This window comes from Myxocyprinus asiaticus, chromosome 23 (genome assembly GCF_019703515.2).
Source record: "Myxocyprinus asiaticus isolate MX2 ecotype Aquarium Trade chromosome 23, UBuf_Myxa_2, whole genome shotgun sequence".
NCBI classification, from domain to species: domain Eukaryota; kingdom Metazoa; phylum Chordata; class Actinopteri; order Cypriniformes; family Catostomidae; genus Myxocyprinus; species Myxocyprinus asiaticus.
In genome coordinates, this window is record NC_059366.1 from 17326059 (window position 1) to 17343429 (window position 17371).

General features: G+C 38.1%; 1 protein-coding gene across 2 annotated transcripts in view; it reads right to left on the reverse strand.

Moving 5' to 3' along the window:
• LOC127414221 (eukaryotic translation initiation factor 2-alpha kinase 3-like) overlaps positions 1 to 17371 on the reverse strand; it is a 47893-nt gene that overhangs the window by 2116 nt on the left and 28406 nt on the right. The window contains exons 4-16 of one of the 2 annotated variants that reach the window (XM_051652089.1): positions 16683 to 16813; positions 15738 to 16032; positions 15451 to 15616; positions 14999 to 15139; positions 14791 to 14913; positions 14429 to 14655; positions 14206 to 14318; positions 6027 to 6149; positions 5734 to 5883; positions 3505 to 4192; positions 1239 to 1412; positions 877 to 978; positions 692 to 744 (exon numbers count right to left, since the gene is read on the reverse strand). In XM_051652089.1, coding sequence (XP_051508049.1) covers positions 692 to 744; positions 877 to 978; positions 1239 to 1412; positions 3505 to 4192; positions 5734 to 5883; positions 6027 to 6149; positions 14206 to 14318; positions 14429 to 14655; positions 14791 to 14913; positions 14999 to 15139; positions 15451 to 15616; positions 15738 to 16032; positions 16683 to 16813 — 2486 coding nt within the window. Of the gene's footprint in view, positions 1 to 691; positions 755 to 876; positions 979 to 1238; positions 1413 to 3504; positions 4193 to 5733; positions 5884 to 6026; positions 6150 to 14205; positions 14319 to 14428; positions 14656 to 14790; positions 14914 to 14998; positions 15140 to 15450; positions 15617 to 15737; positions 16033 to 16682; positions 16814 to 17371 lie in introns of both variants that reach the window. The other variant, XM_051652088.1, reaches the window with a different exon arrangement.

A 17371-nucleotide genomic window follows, 5' to 3' on the forward strand; every position in this document is an offset into this window, starting at 1 on the left:
TGAAACATAAACATAGACAATGATATCAGTGTGTGAAATGATACACAATAATATCTCAATTATAAAGTGACTGAATGACAATTGAAACTTTGAGTCAAGTATATAATGCATGTCAAGACAAGGTGAAAAGGACTAACAAGAAGAGGCTCAGATGAAAAAAGATTAGGCCAATGTGAATTTCCATTTGCAAGACATTTTACATCCGTAATGTGACTTATTTCTGAGTGAAAATTTATATTTACAGAAAATAAATAAATAAATAAATAGGACGTGAATTCATTTTATCCATCGTGAATTGATTAGATGGTGAAAAGTGGCTGTTACCAGAATGGAGCTGGAATGAATGCGAGTTTGATAAAACAGTGCCTACATACTATAGCTATTTGACTACTAATAAACACTATTCAATAGCCTGCAGGGCCTAAGTGACATCAGCAGAAAAAGCTGGGCAAGAGCTAGTTATTACATTTTGATTAAAGATTGAAAAAAAAAAATAATAATAATAATAACATGCACAAATGAAAAACAAAACAAAAAAATCTAAAGAAACATGCAGTAAAAAGTAAAGCGGGTCAATTTTTATTTCATGTTTATTTCAATAGCATGTTTAGATTGGATTTCTCAATTGTACAGTCACTCCCACTACCTCCTTAATTATACAGTATTAGCATACAAACACAAACAAACTTACTTCCTGGACATTGGCCTTATAGAAAACAGCAGGAAACTGCAGGGCTCTGACCTCTGTGAGTGTCTTAGAGAAAAGCATTCAGACATTATTGAAATCGGTATAAGACATTTCTTATATATACTGTGTGTATAGTGTACAGTTGCGCTTGCATGCACTTGAGTGTTTGTATTTGTTCGTGGTCTTACCCTGACTCTCTCCATCTGTGTGCGGAACGGATAGAGCAGCTCAAAAAGAATCAGTCCGAGGGAATAAATGTCCACCTTATGGGAATAAGAATTCCCAGACAGCTACAGAGGAAGAAATGAAGCAACAGAGACTTTAAAAAAGGTACGTAGATTAGCTCATCAGTACACATGAAAATGTAACACTTGGGGTTAGGGGTTTGTTTAAATCCAACTATGGGCAATAGTAACAGTGATGCTTGTCTTAGCAAGAATCATTACTTATATGGTCTATAAAGCAGGCTTGTTTGGTTTTATACTGAACAATCAGCATCATTTTCACATCGAATTGTTTACAGTGTGTTCAGAGAGTGAATGGAGCTGACCTGCTCAGGGCTCATGTAGAGTTTGGTGCCCACTTGGCCAGTGTGACGGGCATAGATTGGCATCGGCGTAAGGGAACTCAGCTCCTCATCGTCGTCTTCCTGATCCATGGCAGTTACCAGTCCGAAGTCTCCTACCTTTACCACGTCATCCATTGTGAAGAAGATATTAGAAGGCTGAGTGAGAAGGACAAAGAGAGTGAAAGAAAAGTGAAAGAGTGCTTTGCTTTGTAAAACCCCTCACTGCAATCAATAAATCAGTAAGAATGAATTGTGCCCACTGACAGCACCATATATTTGCATGCTCTGTCTGTGATTTAGCACCCGATTCACTAAAAGAATTTTGCAAATCAGGTTACGCCACTAACATGACTACAGAATTAGTGCAGAATAGAGGTACAGCGATATATTGGTTTTACAGATTAATTGGTACTGATAGTTGTATTTTTGAACTATCATAGAGGTCTGCAACCCGACCCGGCCTGAAGGGACCCGAGAACCCAACGGGTATCGGGCCGGGTTCAGGTCAGTTCTTCAAGTAGGACTTCAGGTTCGGGTCGGGTTCAGGTTTGTAATTAATAAAAAAATAAACTTGTTTCACGCACATGCTCTCACTCATATACACGCACAAACGGACGAGTTAGGGTTTGGTTCACACTGAACGTGTTTTTGTGCACGTCTGTTCTGTTTTCCCATTGTTTTCCTATGTAAACACATGCTGCACCGCATCTCGCTGTTTCTTCAGCGACTCGCGCAGGACCGGCATCATGTCAAGTTATAAAGAACTTAACATTTTCAAAAACGCATGTCGAGAGACCTGCGCTCTGTTTCATTCTTTGTGCTGCGTCTAGCTTGTTTTTAGTGCAAATGTCAAAAAGATTCAACGTTCTGAACAAGTTCAGGCTGCATAGAGGGGACTGTTATTCCAGATTGTTCTGTACCAAGCAAAGTTTCAGCACATAAACGGTAAGTCAATGCTTCTTTTCCCTTCTGCTCTAGTGTAATAAGGGGCTGCCATGCCTTGTTAAAACTGTATATGTTTACTGTTTCAATACTGTTACGAATGTTGCCTATATGCTTACATAAAATACAGCCTATTGCAACAGTACTTGCTAGGAGAAGAAATTATGAAGATAGTGAGCGATTTCAGGTTCGGGTCAGGTTCGGTTTTATAATCTGATGGTATCGTTCAGGCCAGGTAGGGTCAGGCCACATGGTCTCGGGTACGGGTCGGGTTTCATTTTAAGGCCTATGCACACCTCTAAACTACCGGTTATCTGCAAACATCTATGCCGACATTGTTTACTAATATTACTATTTGGCATATTTTTATTCCATATCAATAAACCTAATCTGGTGAAATATTTATATATAAAAATCTTCATCTGGTGAATATATAGGCTATAAAAAGCTTAATTTGGGCTGAGTCTCTGTCATTTCAAAATAAAAGTCCCAGGTGTATTGTGGGCTTGTTTATAGTTAAAAGTCCTCGCTAGGCACAAAATCTTAATTTTACTGGTTATTATTGGGAGTTAGTAGCACAATAAACTGCTTTTTGGATTCCATTCATTTTTGGACTCTTGTAACCTCAATGTCTGTGCATGCCATAGTAAGGAAATTTTTCATCATTCTATAAATCGATTTTAAAAATCTATCAGCCAATTAATCGGTTATCAGCCTTTTCCACCACCTTAGGTATTGATATTGGCAAAATCCACTATCGGTCGACCTCTAGTGCAGAATACAATTTGCACAGCGCAATTACCCATCATGCAGGCCAGTTCTGAGTGCTAGGTTGTGGAGAACGCAGCAGACTAATGCAATCTTTTATATTTTATTAGGACACTCCATCACTGGAATCCAGATATCTGAATCTTCTCTTTAAAATGCCAAAAGTGAGCTTGACTGCACTGAGCATCTTGATATATGCCTGGTTATAATGCTCTCCCTCCTTCATTCAATCATCATGTGACAAATTACTCCTGCCATGAACACTAGAAAATGCACACATCCCTTTTTCTGAATAAACAGCAATCTATAATGAGCTTAATTTACATATAAAGGAGGCATGTATGCGCTAAAAAGAATGACAATGACTTAATAGTCAAGTGCAGCTTTATTTCAGCTGATTTAACACCTGGTTAAACAGGATTGCAGGTGTTTATTGAATAAGATGTAGGTTTTTGCTCTAAACACTGCACACAAAAGTGGTGCAACTGTGAATTTGCCTGTTTTCAAGTGAATGAGTGTTTATTGCATGTTGTCCTACCTTAAGATCTCTGTGCATAAGTCCTTTGCTATGTAAGAAATCCACAGCCTCTGCAATCTGCAGGAAGATGTCCAGACACTGTGCATGCTCCCTGAGTTCAGGCAAACATCTCTGGGCCATCCAGTCCTTCAAGTTCTCCTTCCTGCACAGCTGCATCTGAATGTACAGGTAGACTTTAGGTGTGAGCAGGGGCCGCACAGCAGGGCAGGGGGTGCTGGGGACCAGGCTCAGAGAGGTGGGCCGTGGAGGTAATGAAGAGGGCGGCCCGGATGGTGTACTACACTGGGGTTTGGAACCAGACCATGAAGGGCATGCAGGTGGCACAGGTGTGCTTCCGCTGAAGTCACTGTCATTGTCCTGGTGTTCACAGCCTGAGTCCTCAAAGACAATATCAAAGGAGGAGGAAGTGCAGTCGCCGTGAGCAACTGTGCGGGGAGGGCAGAGCTCGAAGGAGTGGGGGGAATCGTAGGCCTCCAGGACAGCGTCTGGGTCGGCCTGACTGTCTCGCTCTGACATCATACTGTCCGGCCCCAGACCCTCCACACACACCTGATCGCCAGCGCACACACTCGTATTCCCATCAGCCGCGCACATGCACAAGGAGTCCAGTGGAGAGAGAGTGGCCACAGGAACCTTGACTGAGAATGCTTCCATGTGGTCGGGAGAGCTCAGCAGCCAGTCAGCGGTACTGTATTTAAAAAAAAAAAAAAAAAAAGTCCCTTTCTATTAATGTCATGTTCCCTTTTTGATAATGTCTTACTTAAATACACCAGGGGCCGGTTGCATAAAACTGTTTTAGACTAGTCTACTAGTTAGTTGTCTAAAATGTTGGTCTTAATTTTTTCAGTCAGTAGCTTAAAAACTTAGATCAGTCTAATTTAAGACCAAAATGTAAGACAGCACACCCCTAGGCTAACTTTTGTTTACATTCCATGTTGCCATGGAAAATAACTGTCAGCTGAGCCAGTGGGGGCTTTAGTTGAGACTTTGTAGAAAACTTTGACTTCAACGATAGTAACAAAATGCCATGTATTTTTTTTATTATTTGGGTTAAAATCACTAAATTTGTTCATTAGAATTAATTTTGAAGCACTGTAGTCCTCTAATAAGTAAATATTTTCAGCAAATGAAAACTGTATTGAGCGTCCACTGTCGGCCATTTTTTAAAGCTGTTCAGTGTCTTAATTTTCCCACAATGCAATGCAAACTAGACTGTCTTACTAAATACAACTGTGAGCTTGTTTTATGCAACAGGCTTTCTATGGCATCTTTAGCTAATCAAACTAATTGTTAGATGCAGTCTTAAGTTAATGGTTATGTTATGTAACCGGCCCCAGATGTATGTATTATAATGATTTTACTTAAATTACCTTTTTTGGACTTTTTGCTATTTTTAATAAAGTACAGCAATGCATATTATAGCATATAATAGTGTTATTGGTATAGCATAGCATAGTATACCATATAATAGTGTTATTGGTATAGCACAGTATAGTGTAGTATCATACAGTATAGTACAGCATAGAATAGTATAGCATTGTGTAATGTAGTATAGTAAAGCATATAAAAGTATAGCATTGAATCATAATATAGTATAATACACTAGCATTATAGAATAGTGTAGCATAGTATAAAATAGAGTTTAGCATAGCATAGTAAAATGTAGTGTAGTATACCATAGTATAGGTATACATTATAATATGGCATAGCACAGTACAGTATAGAAGAGAAAGAATGGGAATTGACAGGAAGAGGTTGTAATGTTGCGAGCAAGATTCAAACTTGTGTTACCTGTATTAGCACCAAGGCTCAGTCTGTTGGAGTGCTTGTGCTAACTAATGGGCCACAACTCTAACTTTACATTCACACACCTTTGGGCCAATTAATTCCCATGACTTTCCAGTAGTTTGTGATTACTGGATAAAGGATTTTTAAATATCATTTCATAGAGTTTGCCATCACAAAGAGTTATTTTTAGCCAATATAATATTTTAGAGCGGAGCATAACTAGAAAGAATACAGTCACTCTCAAAATGTCCATGAATTTTCCAATATTGTCCTAAAAGACTAAAAAAAACGTATTTAAAAAAAATAAAAAATAAAAAAAATAAAAAAAATGTACATTAAACAATTGTACATTTCCCTGATATTTCCAGGTTTTCCATCACTGTGAGAACCCTGTATTTAATTCAAGTTTCCAAAATCACATTCAAAGATAATTTTTCACACCTAGCGTCTTTGAGCCAGCGTTTATCCATGTCCTCCTGCCAGCCCTGGGGCGGACTCTCCTGCCAGGCATTAAAGTAACGGATGATGCCTGGGTGTTCCAGCTTAGCTAGAGCCTTCACCTCTCGCATGACCTTCTCACGGGCCAACTCCCTACAATCACAAACACAGCATTAAACACAAACATACAGACACCTGTATCTGGATTGATGGGCTCTGGCAAATGGGCATCTGGTCGCATGAGTTCTAGTGATTGAGTTTTGATGAAGCGTTACTGTTTTCGTGTGAACTGTTACCTGTTGGGTAGACGGATCCTCTTAATGGCATAGTTGCAATCGTCTACTTTGTTGCGTGCCTCAAACACAACACCAAATCCACCACGTCCCAAACACTGCACCGGCTCAAAGTCTGTCAGGTATCTGAAATCAGAAATCAGTTATGATTTCTCTGATCTTTATCTTCTGCTGTTCTGAATCTAATAATTTGACACCACTTAGAGAGAGCAACTGCAAAACTGCTGTATTGACAGATAAGAATATATGTGTGTGTTTGTGTTGAAGTGAAAGTTTAATTATATTCAATTAAACAATTGCATATAAAATTAGTCATGTTAAAAGTTAACTTGAAAACACAAATAAATTTAACAAGTGTGTGTGTCATAAAAGCAATGAATTTACCCCTGAGAATTTAAATGTAAATATGATCACAGTGCCATCTGTGCATTCCATATTCAGCAACTGCAAGTGTCTAATGTACCATGTGCAAACAAGTTTAATCTATTTTAAGAAATGTGTTTGAATTTTCCCATTTAAAAAAGAATACCAACGTCTTTTCATGTTGGTATTTAGGACATACTCTTTCAATTCAAGTAATTTAATTATTTCAATATTTGCAATATTAAAAATCAAAAGTTGCTAAGTGCACACTGAATTGCAAAACAGACTAAAAAGGGTCTAGCAAAAAAATATAACTTTATTAAATTTGCATCCTAAAAAAATTTGCAAAGTGAGTTAAAAGTGAGTTTTAGCAATTCAGTGTGTGGTTAGGAACTTTTGATTTTTGATTCACTCTTTTTGGCTCTACGCACCTGAAGCCAAATTATTTTGATTAGTTTATTATATATATATATATATATATATATATATATATATATATATATATATACATATATATACACACACACACACACACACACACACACACACACACACACACACACACACACACACACACACACTTGTGCTCAAAAGTTTGCATACCCTGGCAGAAATTGTGAAATTTTGACATTGATTTTGAAAATATGACTAATCATGCAAAAAAAGTATTTTATTTAAGGATAGTGATCATATGAAGCCATTTAGCATCACATAGTTGTTTGGCTCCTTTTTAATCATAATGGTAACAGAAATCACCCAAATGGCCCTGATCAAAAGTTTACATACCCTTGAATGTTTGGCCTTGTTACAGACACACAAGGTGACACACACAGGTTTAAATGGCAATTAAAGGTTAATTTCCCACACCTGTGGATTTTAAAATTGCAATTAGTGTCTGTGTATAAACAGTCATTGAGTTTGTTAGCTCTCACAAGGATGCACTGAGCAGGCTAGATACTGAGCCATGGGGAGCAGAAAAGAACAGTCAAAAGACCTGCGTAACAAGGTAATGGAATTTTTATAAAGATGGGAAAGCCTTGAAAATGCCAGTCAGTACTGTTCAATCACTTATTAAGAAGTGGAAAATTCGGGGATCTCAATACCAAGCCAAGGCCAGAAGAATTGTTCGGGATACAAAGAAAAACCCACAGGTAACCTCAGGAGAAATACAGGCTGCTCTGGAAAAAGACAGTGTGGTTGTTTCAAGGAGCACAATACGACGATACTTGAACAAAAATGAGCTGCATGGTCAAGCTGCCAGAAAGAAGCCTTTACTGTGCCAATGCCACAAAAAAGCCCAGTTACAATATGCCCAACAACACCTTGACATGCTTCACAGCTTCTGGCACACTGTAATTTGGAGTGACGAGACCAAAATAGAGCTTTATGGTCACAACCATAAGCACTATGTTTGGAAAGGGGTCAACAAGGCCTATAGTGAAAAGAATACCATCCCCACTGTGAAGCATGGTGGTGGCTTACTGAGGTTTTGGGGGTGTGTGAGCTCTAAAGGCACGGGGAGTCTTGTGAAAATTGATGGCAAGATGAATGCAGCATGTTATCAGAAAATACTGGCAGACAATTTGCATTCTTCTGCACGAAAGCTGCGCATGGGACACTCTTGGACTGTCCAGCATGACAATGACCCTAAGCACAAGGCCAAGTTGACCCTACAGTGGTTACAGCAGAAAAAGGTGAAGGATCTGGAGTGGCCATCACAGTCTCCTTAATATCATCGAGCCACTCTGGGGAGATCTCAAACGTGCGGTTCATGCAAGATGACCAAAGACTTTGCATGACCTGGAGGCATTTTGCCAAGATGAATGGGCAGCTATACCACCTGCAAGAATTTGGGGCCTCATAGACAACTATTACAAAAGACTGCACGCTGTCATTGATGCTAAAGGGGGCAATACACAGTATTAAGAACTAAGGGTATTCAGACTTTTGAACAGGAGTCATTTCATTTTTTTCATTGTTGCCATGTTTTGTTTTATGATTGTGCCATTCTGTTATAACCTACAGTTGAATATGAATCCCATAAGAAATAAAAGAAATGCATTTTGCCTGCTCACTCATGTTTCAAAAATGGTGCATATATTACCAATTCTCAAAGGGTATGCAAACTTTTGAGCACAACTGTATATATATATATATATATTACACACACACACTGCCGGTCAAAACTTTTGAAACACTTGACTGAAATGTTTCTCATGATCTTAAAAATCTTTTGATCTAAAAGGCGTATGCTTAAATGTTAGAAATTATTTTTGTAGACAATAATATGGTGGCACAAATTATATTTATTTATTTCATTACAAAACTAAAATTTAATTTAAATAAATAAAAAACAAGTTTTTGAAATTGATGACTTGGACCAAATAATAAAAATAAGTAGCCTATAAGTGCCCAACATAGATGGGAACTCCTTCAATACTGTTTAAAAATCATCCCAGGGTGATACCTCAAGAAGTTGGTTGAGAAAATGTCAAGAGTACATGTCTGCAAATTCTAGGCAAGGGTGACTACTTTGAAGATGCTAAAATATAACATAGTTTTGATTTATTTTGGATTTTGTTTAGTCACAACATAATTCCCATAGTTCCATTTATGTTATTCCATAGTTTTGATGACTTTACTATTATTCTAAAATGTGAAAAAAAAAAAAAATATAATAAAGAATGAGTGTGTGTTTCAAAACTTTTGACCAGTAATGTATATGTGTGTGTGTGTATATATATATATATATATATATATATATATATATATATATATATATATATATATATATATATATATATATATATATATATATATAGTCTGGCCATTCTCTGTTGACCTCTCTCATCAACAAAACGTTTCTGTCCACAGAACTGCCGCTCACTGGATGTTTTTTTGCTTTTAGCACCATTCTGAGTAAATTCTAGAGACTGTTGAGCGTGAAAATACCAAGAAAAAAAACAGACACAAAAAGGCAAACCTACCCTTGTTGACAGAAGACACCTGGACTTTGATGAAGAAGAGAGACTATCTGCTAAAAAAGGTGATGAAATCTTGTCTTGATACTGATATGTGTTTCTTTAAAGACCATCATAACAGAGTAAATGAACTTAGGAAGGCTAAAGCAAACTTTTTTATTGATCTTATTACACATGCTAAAGGAAATAATCAGTTACAGTGGAAGCACATTAACAACCTCTCTCGAAAGGAAAATAAAGTCTACAAGCATTATGAACTTAATTAATTAATTAATTAATATAATTAATAATATACTGATACAGGATGAAGATGAAATTGCAAAGTCTTTTAATATGTTTTTTAAAGATTCTGTACAAGGCTTAGCTATGGTATTTGGTAGTAAAGAAACTGATATAATGCCATCAGATGTTGCCCACCCTGTTCTCTCTCTAACTGAGGTTTCTAATCAGGAGGTATTTAACATTTTAAAAGATCTAAAGAATTCAGTGGTTCCAGACATATATGGGATGTACTCCAGCTTGATAAAGAGGAATGCCACAACCCTGTGCTCCCCAATTACACAGTTGATAAATAGTTCTATTAGGGAAGCAGCTTTTCCTGATAGTTTAAAAGCTGCAGTTATCACACCAATTTTTAAGGGAGGAGATCAGTCTGAGCTAGCCAAAAACAGACCGGAGTTTTTCAAAGTGTAAGGTTTTGATTTACTACAACTGATTGTTATTTTTTGTCTCTGTAACCTGCACATGATTGGTGGCCTCCACCCAGGGACTGCAAATGAAAATTAGCTTTTAGCTATATCTGGCACAATATATGTATTGTGCATTGTCCCTGCCAAATAAACAATAAATAAAAATAATTTATATATATATATATATATATATAGATACACACACACACACACACACACACACACACAGTACTGTGCAAAGGTTTTAGGCACATGTGAAAAACCTTCAAAGTGAGCATTTCTTAAAAAAATAATGACATAAATAGTTTTCATAAATCAATAAACGTCATAAAAAGTCCAGTAAACAGAAAAAGAGCTAAATCAATATTTGGTGTGAACACTTCTTCCTTCAAAACAGCACTAATTCTCCTACTTACACCTGGACACAGTTTTTCTTGGTTGTTGGCAGATAGGATGTTCCAAACTTCTTGGAGAATTCACCACAGTGCTTTCTATTTAGGCTGTCACAATTGCTTTTGACCTCTTCGTGTAGTCCCAGACTGACCTGATGTTCAGTAGGGGGTCTGTGAGGGCCATGACATCTGTTGCAGGGCTCCCTGTTCTTCTATTCTATTCTATTCTATTTGCAAAAGGAATGTTCGGGAGTCTAAAATGTATATTTCCTATTGACACACTTAAGTAGCAGATATAAATAACCATCTTAAGACAAATGTTTTTGTGAAACATCTTACGTGCTTAAGACTTTTGCACAGTACTGTATATATACTGTATATCTATACATACAGTTGAAGTCAGAAGTTTACATTCACCTTCGCCAAATACATTTAAACTCAGTTTTTCCCAACTCCTGACATTTAATCGTAGAAAACATTCCCTGTCTTAGGTCAGTTAGGATCACTACTTTATTTTAAGAATGTGAAATGTCAGAATAATAGTAGAGAGAATTATTTATTTCAGCTTTTATTTCTTTCATCACATTCCCAGTGGCTCATAAGTTTACATACACTTTGTTAGTATTTGGTAGCGTTGGCTTTAAATTGTTTAACTTGGGTCAAACGTTTTGGGTAGCCTTCCACAAGCTTTCACTATAACTTGCTGGAATTTTGGCCCATTCCTCCAGACAGAACTGGTATAACTGTGTCAGGTTTGTAGGCCTCCTTGCTCGCACACACTTTTTCCAGTTCTGCCCACAAATTTTCTATTAGATTGAGGTCAGGGCTTAGTGATGGCCACTCCAATACCTTGACATGGTTTTCCTTAAGCCATTTTGCCACAACCTTGGAGGTATGCTTTGGGTCATTGTCCATTTGGAAGAACCATTTGTGACCAAGCTTTAACTTCATGGCTGATGTCTTGAGATGTTGCTTCAATAAATCCACATAATTTTCCTTCCCCATGATGCCATCTATTTTGTGAAGTTCACCAGTCCCTCCTGCAGCAAAGCACCCCCACAACATGATGCTGCCACCCCCATGCTTCATGGTTGAGATGGTGTTCTTCGGCTTGCAAGCCTCACCCTTTTTCCTCCAAACATAACGATGGTCATTATGGCCAAACAATTAAATTTTTGTTTCATCAGACCAGAGGACATTTCTCCAAAAAGTAAGATCTTTGTCCCAATGTGCACTTGCAAATTGTAGTCTGGCTTTTTTATGGTGGCTTTGGAGCAGTGGTTTCTTCCTTGCTGAGTAGCCTTTCAGCTTATGTCGATATAGGATTCGTTTTACTGTGGAAATAGATAGGGATGCACCGATACCACTTTTTCTCTTCCGAGCTGATTCCGACATCGGAAATCTCAGTATCAGCCGATAACGATCCCAAGCCTACACCAGTGTTGTTTTTTTGCATAATCAGTTTAGAATATCTTTACATTATTGTGTGGAACTAATTGGGAGCAAACCTCTAACTACACATTATTTCAATATAAATGTATAGCTTATTAAGAAACACTTTATTATTAACTAGTATACTGGATAATGTAGCAGCAAAAATAACAGTAATTCCAGTCTTCAAGTCTACAGTAGAAAAGAAACCAGGTTTTTTTTTTTTCTAAAATGTTTCAACTTGCATCTGGACTTTAAAGGATTCAGATCTCTTTTTGTTCAATTTAGTTGTAAGACAACAGTCCACTTTTCATTCACACAGTTATTTTTTGAAACCCATTCAACTTTAATATTGTTATAAATTGTAAACAAATAATAATGATGACAATAATAATAATAAATTGTTATTAATATTATTATTATTGACTTTTAATTTTAAATACAACAGTAATATATTTAAATCGTGCACTTTTTAAACCCTCACGCTTTTATTATGACATTCTAAACTCTCCAGGAAATCCTGCATGTGTCTGTTTGTAGGCAAGTTCACAGTAGTTTAATTCGCTTCTTATTCAAATTCTGGTCAAATGCATCACCGGTGCTGTTCTAAATGCATATTATAAGTGAGTGCATCACCAGCCTGTGCGTGAGTTTGTGTCAACAGAGCAGCACCATTCACTAACGCGCTGGCGCTGCGCATTCTATATATTTACTTATTAAGCACAGCCTTTTGTGATTCACAGAGCTATCGCACATCTTCAAGTGGCTTTGAATAAAATGCATAAGTCATATGAACTGCTTTAATGGTGCTTTTATGGTTCTTTTATGTCATTTTGGAGCTTGACAGTAACGAACATGACTAACGCACAGTATCGGATTTGGATCGGGCTCATCGGACCGATACACAATTTGTCTAAAAGCTTCAGTATCGGAGCCGATACAATCCAGGTATCGGATCGGTGCATCCCTAGATATAGATGCTTGTCTACCTCAGCATCCTCCAGCATCTTCACAAGGTCCTTTGCTGTTGTTCTGGGATTGATTTGCACTTTTTGCACCAAACTACGTTCATCTCAAGGAGACAGAATGCGTCTCCTTCCTGAGCGGTATGATGGCTGCGTAGTCCCATGGTGTTCACACTTATTGTTTGTACAGATGAACGTGGTACCTTCAGGCATTTGGAAATTGCTCCCAAGGATGAACCAGACTTGTGGAGGTCCACAACTTTTTTCTAAGGTCTTGGCTGATTTCTTTTGATTTTCCCATTATGTCAAGCAAAGAGGCACTGTGTTTGAAGGTAGGCCTTAAAATACATCCACAGGTACACCTCCAATTCAGTACACCTCCTATCAGAAGCTAATTGGGTAACTGTCTAAAGGCTTGACATAATTTTCTGGAATTTTCAAAGCTGCTTAAAGGCAGAGTTAACTTAGTGTATGTAAACTTCTGACCCACTGGAATTGTGATATAGTCAATTAAAAGTGAAACAATCTGTCTGTAAACAATTGTTGGAAATATTACTCATCATGCACAAAGTAGATGTCTTAAATGTCTTATAGCCAAAACTATAGTTTGATAATATTAAATCTGTGGAGTGGTTAAAAAATTAGTTTTAATGACTTCAATCTAAGTGTATGTAAACTTCTGACTTCAACTGTATATATTGTCAGAACCAGAAGAGCCAGTCAGACCTGACATTAGTCAGCCGATGTACATTTTCAGGAATTAACAAGCAATTAATTGATTAACACTACTAAAAACAGTATTAACTCCACACACCATCCACAAATATAGAAACTTATATATGAGACTTTTGGTGTTTTCCTCTAAATAAATTTTAGTCCACCGTAATGTAACGCATTTATATTAGTCAACTTAATTAGTTTCATTTAGCATTAATTTGTTTTATAATGTTTACAGAAATTACAAAAGCAGCTCTCAGCTACAGTGCAAGCTCTAACTGTGGATGATTTCTTTATGTATGTGCTGAAATTAACTGACAATTAATCAATCATCAATTAATCCTTAAAACACCTATGATATTTCAAACAGCTGGTCACATGCATATGTTGCACTTTGAATGTTAGTCAAGCACACGCGAGGCTGGTGTTCCAACATGGCTTTCAAACTAGTTTAACCATGAAGTCTTGCTTAGTTAACTAACATTACCAGCAAAACCATACTAGTTGACCAGCTTCACCAGCAGCTACATTTTGCTGGTGAACACTATGCTGATCCACCAGCTATACCAGCACCAAAACTGCACATAAACCAACCTAGACTAGCATGGGAATAGCATTTTACCCTTTAGTTTCTGCTCAGTTACCTGGAGACATATTCACTAGGACGAGTCTCTGTGATGACAACTTCTTTGGGCTCTGTAATGTCCAGTTCAAATTTGCAGTCGGTTTGACACTGTGTCTCAGACTCCTTCCTTTGCTGCGCAGAGAAATTAAAAACAGTGAGAGATCTTACTACAACTTAGGCAACTTTACAGTGTGATTGTATCAGAAGTACATCAGTGCATTTGATTGTAAGCATTTGTTTACCCGCACGTATGTTGTGGGTGGATGGAAGAACTTGCGGACGATGTAGGTGGTGGCGGCGATGCAGAAGATGATTGTACCCAGAATCTCTTTCCACCACGGCAGCAGCAGCACAGGATCTTTTCTTCTCACCTGTGACTCCCCTCTATCTTTCTTTAGCAAAACACTCACTGCTGTCTCATCACGACGACTGCGGTAACGAGGACTGTATGGAAAGTAGTATCCATTATCTACAAGTGGAAACAGAGGAGGGTTGATTTCAAATTCTCTCTCAAACCACAGGTTTGGCTGTCCAGGATTTTACTGCTTATGGCGGATTAAACCATGTATTTGCACACAATATTCATGAGCACTGTTGTTCTTACCATACGGATACTGCAGTATTGACAGAGCTCCATTGCTGTACTCCTCATGAGAAAATTTATCATTGTTCAGACATTTATCAAACTCCTCTGAGCCCACCAGGACTGGAGTACGGGAGGGTGAGTCTAGGAGGAAATGGTCAAGCATTACATACACAATTACTCAGGCTTGAGTATATATTTTTGCATTTATGAGGTGTAATATACTCACGGATGAGGGGTTTCCATTTGACGGTAGGTGGTGGTATCATGCCTGAATTGGTGCCCCGACCGTTTAGAGCTTTAGGCTTTGATGGAAACTTCTCTGAGATTCTCACTGAGGACTGAAGGTATAGCTGACCCTGAAACATCCCTTTAACAGATAAATACATTTTAGAGCAGTGACTCGCATGTTATCAGTTTGTCTATGTCTCACATATTTAGGAGCTGTTCACACAAACAACGTTCAAAAACAGCTAGATGGAGCACAACAGAATGGAAAAGTTTTTTTTTAATCTTTTAAATTCATGCAAAAAGTGTCTTTAAAACAGAAAGTTGCTGCAAAAAATGTCTGCAAGTTTATGAAGAAAATCCAGTAAAACAAAAACAGCACAGCCTGACTCAAGAACATGTCCTATGTGAACGGCCCCAATGCATGCAAAACAATCTTCAAATGTGCATTACCCAAGTATACGCTAGACTCTGTGTCCTCTCGGGCCTCCTCCATGATGTCATCGTCCTCCTGAGTCTCGGTCTCAGAGTGGGGGGTATAGGAGGTGTCATCGAACAGGCTGATGGGCATCACCTTGCCCCCTCCCACCAACCACGCAGAGGCAATGGGTGTGCAAAACTTAACAGAAAACAAAGAGTGGAAGACATAAATGACTAAATCAGAATGAATTATGGATTTGTTCATTAAAAAATTTGAGCTTGAACTAATTAGTATAACGTAACATATGGCATCACGTTACCTGATGCTCCCAGATCAGTTGTCCTTCTGGTTTTGTGTTGAAGGCCATGACCTTCCAGTCTGGCACAGAAACTTTGATGATCAAGTCTAAGCCCTCTACCTGAGTGTGTGGATTTGAATGTGTATTAGCATGCTTTTTGGTTTGTGCATCAGTCTCCCCCTGGATTACGCGCTGTGCTTCATGTCTGACCTCACGCCAGGTCTCCCCATTAGACGCCTCCCCCTCCAGGAAGTTGAGGTTGGACTGGATTCCAGGGACAAATTTCAGCTCAAAGTTTCCCACACTGAAGTTCCATCTAACAGAGAGAGGAAAAAGAGAACATTTTACAAGGGTTACTTCTAACCTTGCATCTCTCTGCCTCAGTTTAATTTTTAAAGTCAACATGAAATTAAAATTTACCCTATTTACTTTCTAAATACATGTTACTGATCTTATTGTGCATGGTTCATTAGAGTAAAATGAGATGCAAATACTGTTTCATGTTGACTTTAAGATATAAATTAAGGTCACTTACAGTTTTCAATAGCGTGCGAATGAAGCCTAAAGGCGGTCGCACACTGGACAAGAAGCGCCACGCCGCGTCACGGCTAGGACATGGCACAGGTATCAAACACGGAGCACGTCGATGCAGTTCACGTTGCAGACAGTGCACACAAAAGTTACCAAGGTTTTTCACTTGTTCAAGAATGAAGAACGCTAAAAGTAATTAATCTGTCCTTTGATGATGATTTGGGTTGAATTTAATGGAAAATATGCGAGTTGCGCTCCGTGGCGCAGCAGAAATTTGAGCAGCCTCCGGAGTCATAGCTGGGCGCTGCTGACAGACACCGATTGGCGGCGGCGGTGTGCATACCTTCATTGAAAACAGTTGTTTCGAATTTTAGAACGCGCCATGTCGTCTGCCAGACGCGTCCGGTGTGCGACCCCCTTAAGGGTCTTTCTTACTTCTCAAAGCCATTGCGAGGTCTCACTGCTCTGACTGTTTTCTGTGTTTTCTGGAGTAACAGCCCGTCCTCTGGCTCTCCTTCCTCCTCTCCCCACCGACTGCAGCCCACCGCTGAACAGATATACTTCAGCTACAGAGAGAGAGATAATTTTTTTTTTTTTTTTAACATATTTAAATGTTAAAATTAGATTTAAAACAAACTCTTTATTGCATATGTATTTTTAACTACAGTCGGTCATAAACATCCAGTCATTAAATCAGATGTTAATTCAGTAAGCACTCACTTACAGATTCATTGAGCAAAATTTGTTTGATTTTGTTTAAACTATCAAAGCCAGCGGGTCCACAGGGGGGCACTATATCGCAAAACATTTCTTTTATTTAAAACTTTAGTCCCCGTATACATAGGTCAGGCATATGAGGTATCGTCTGAATAGAAACTGAACTTTTCAGAGAACACCATCACTTTTGCATTTATGTTACACGAAAGAAGGCCTGAAAACATTTGTGGTGTAAATTAGCGCCCCCTAGAGGTAGTGGGGTAGAAATATTCATTTGAATATAAAAGTCTTTCACATGGCACTTAAATGGACAAGTTCTCATTCTCAGGAATGTGCCAGTTTATTTTGTTGCCCTAATACCACAGTTTGAAAGATTTTTTTCATACACATACGTCTCTTTTATGCAC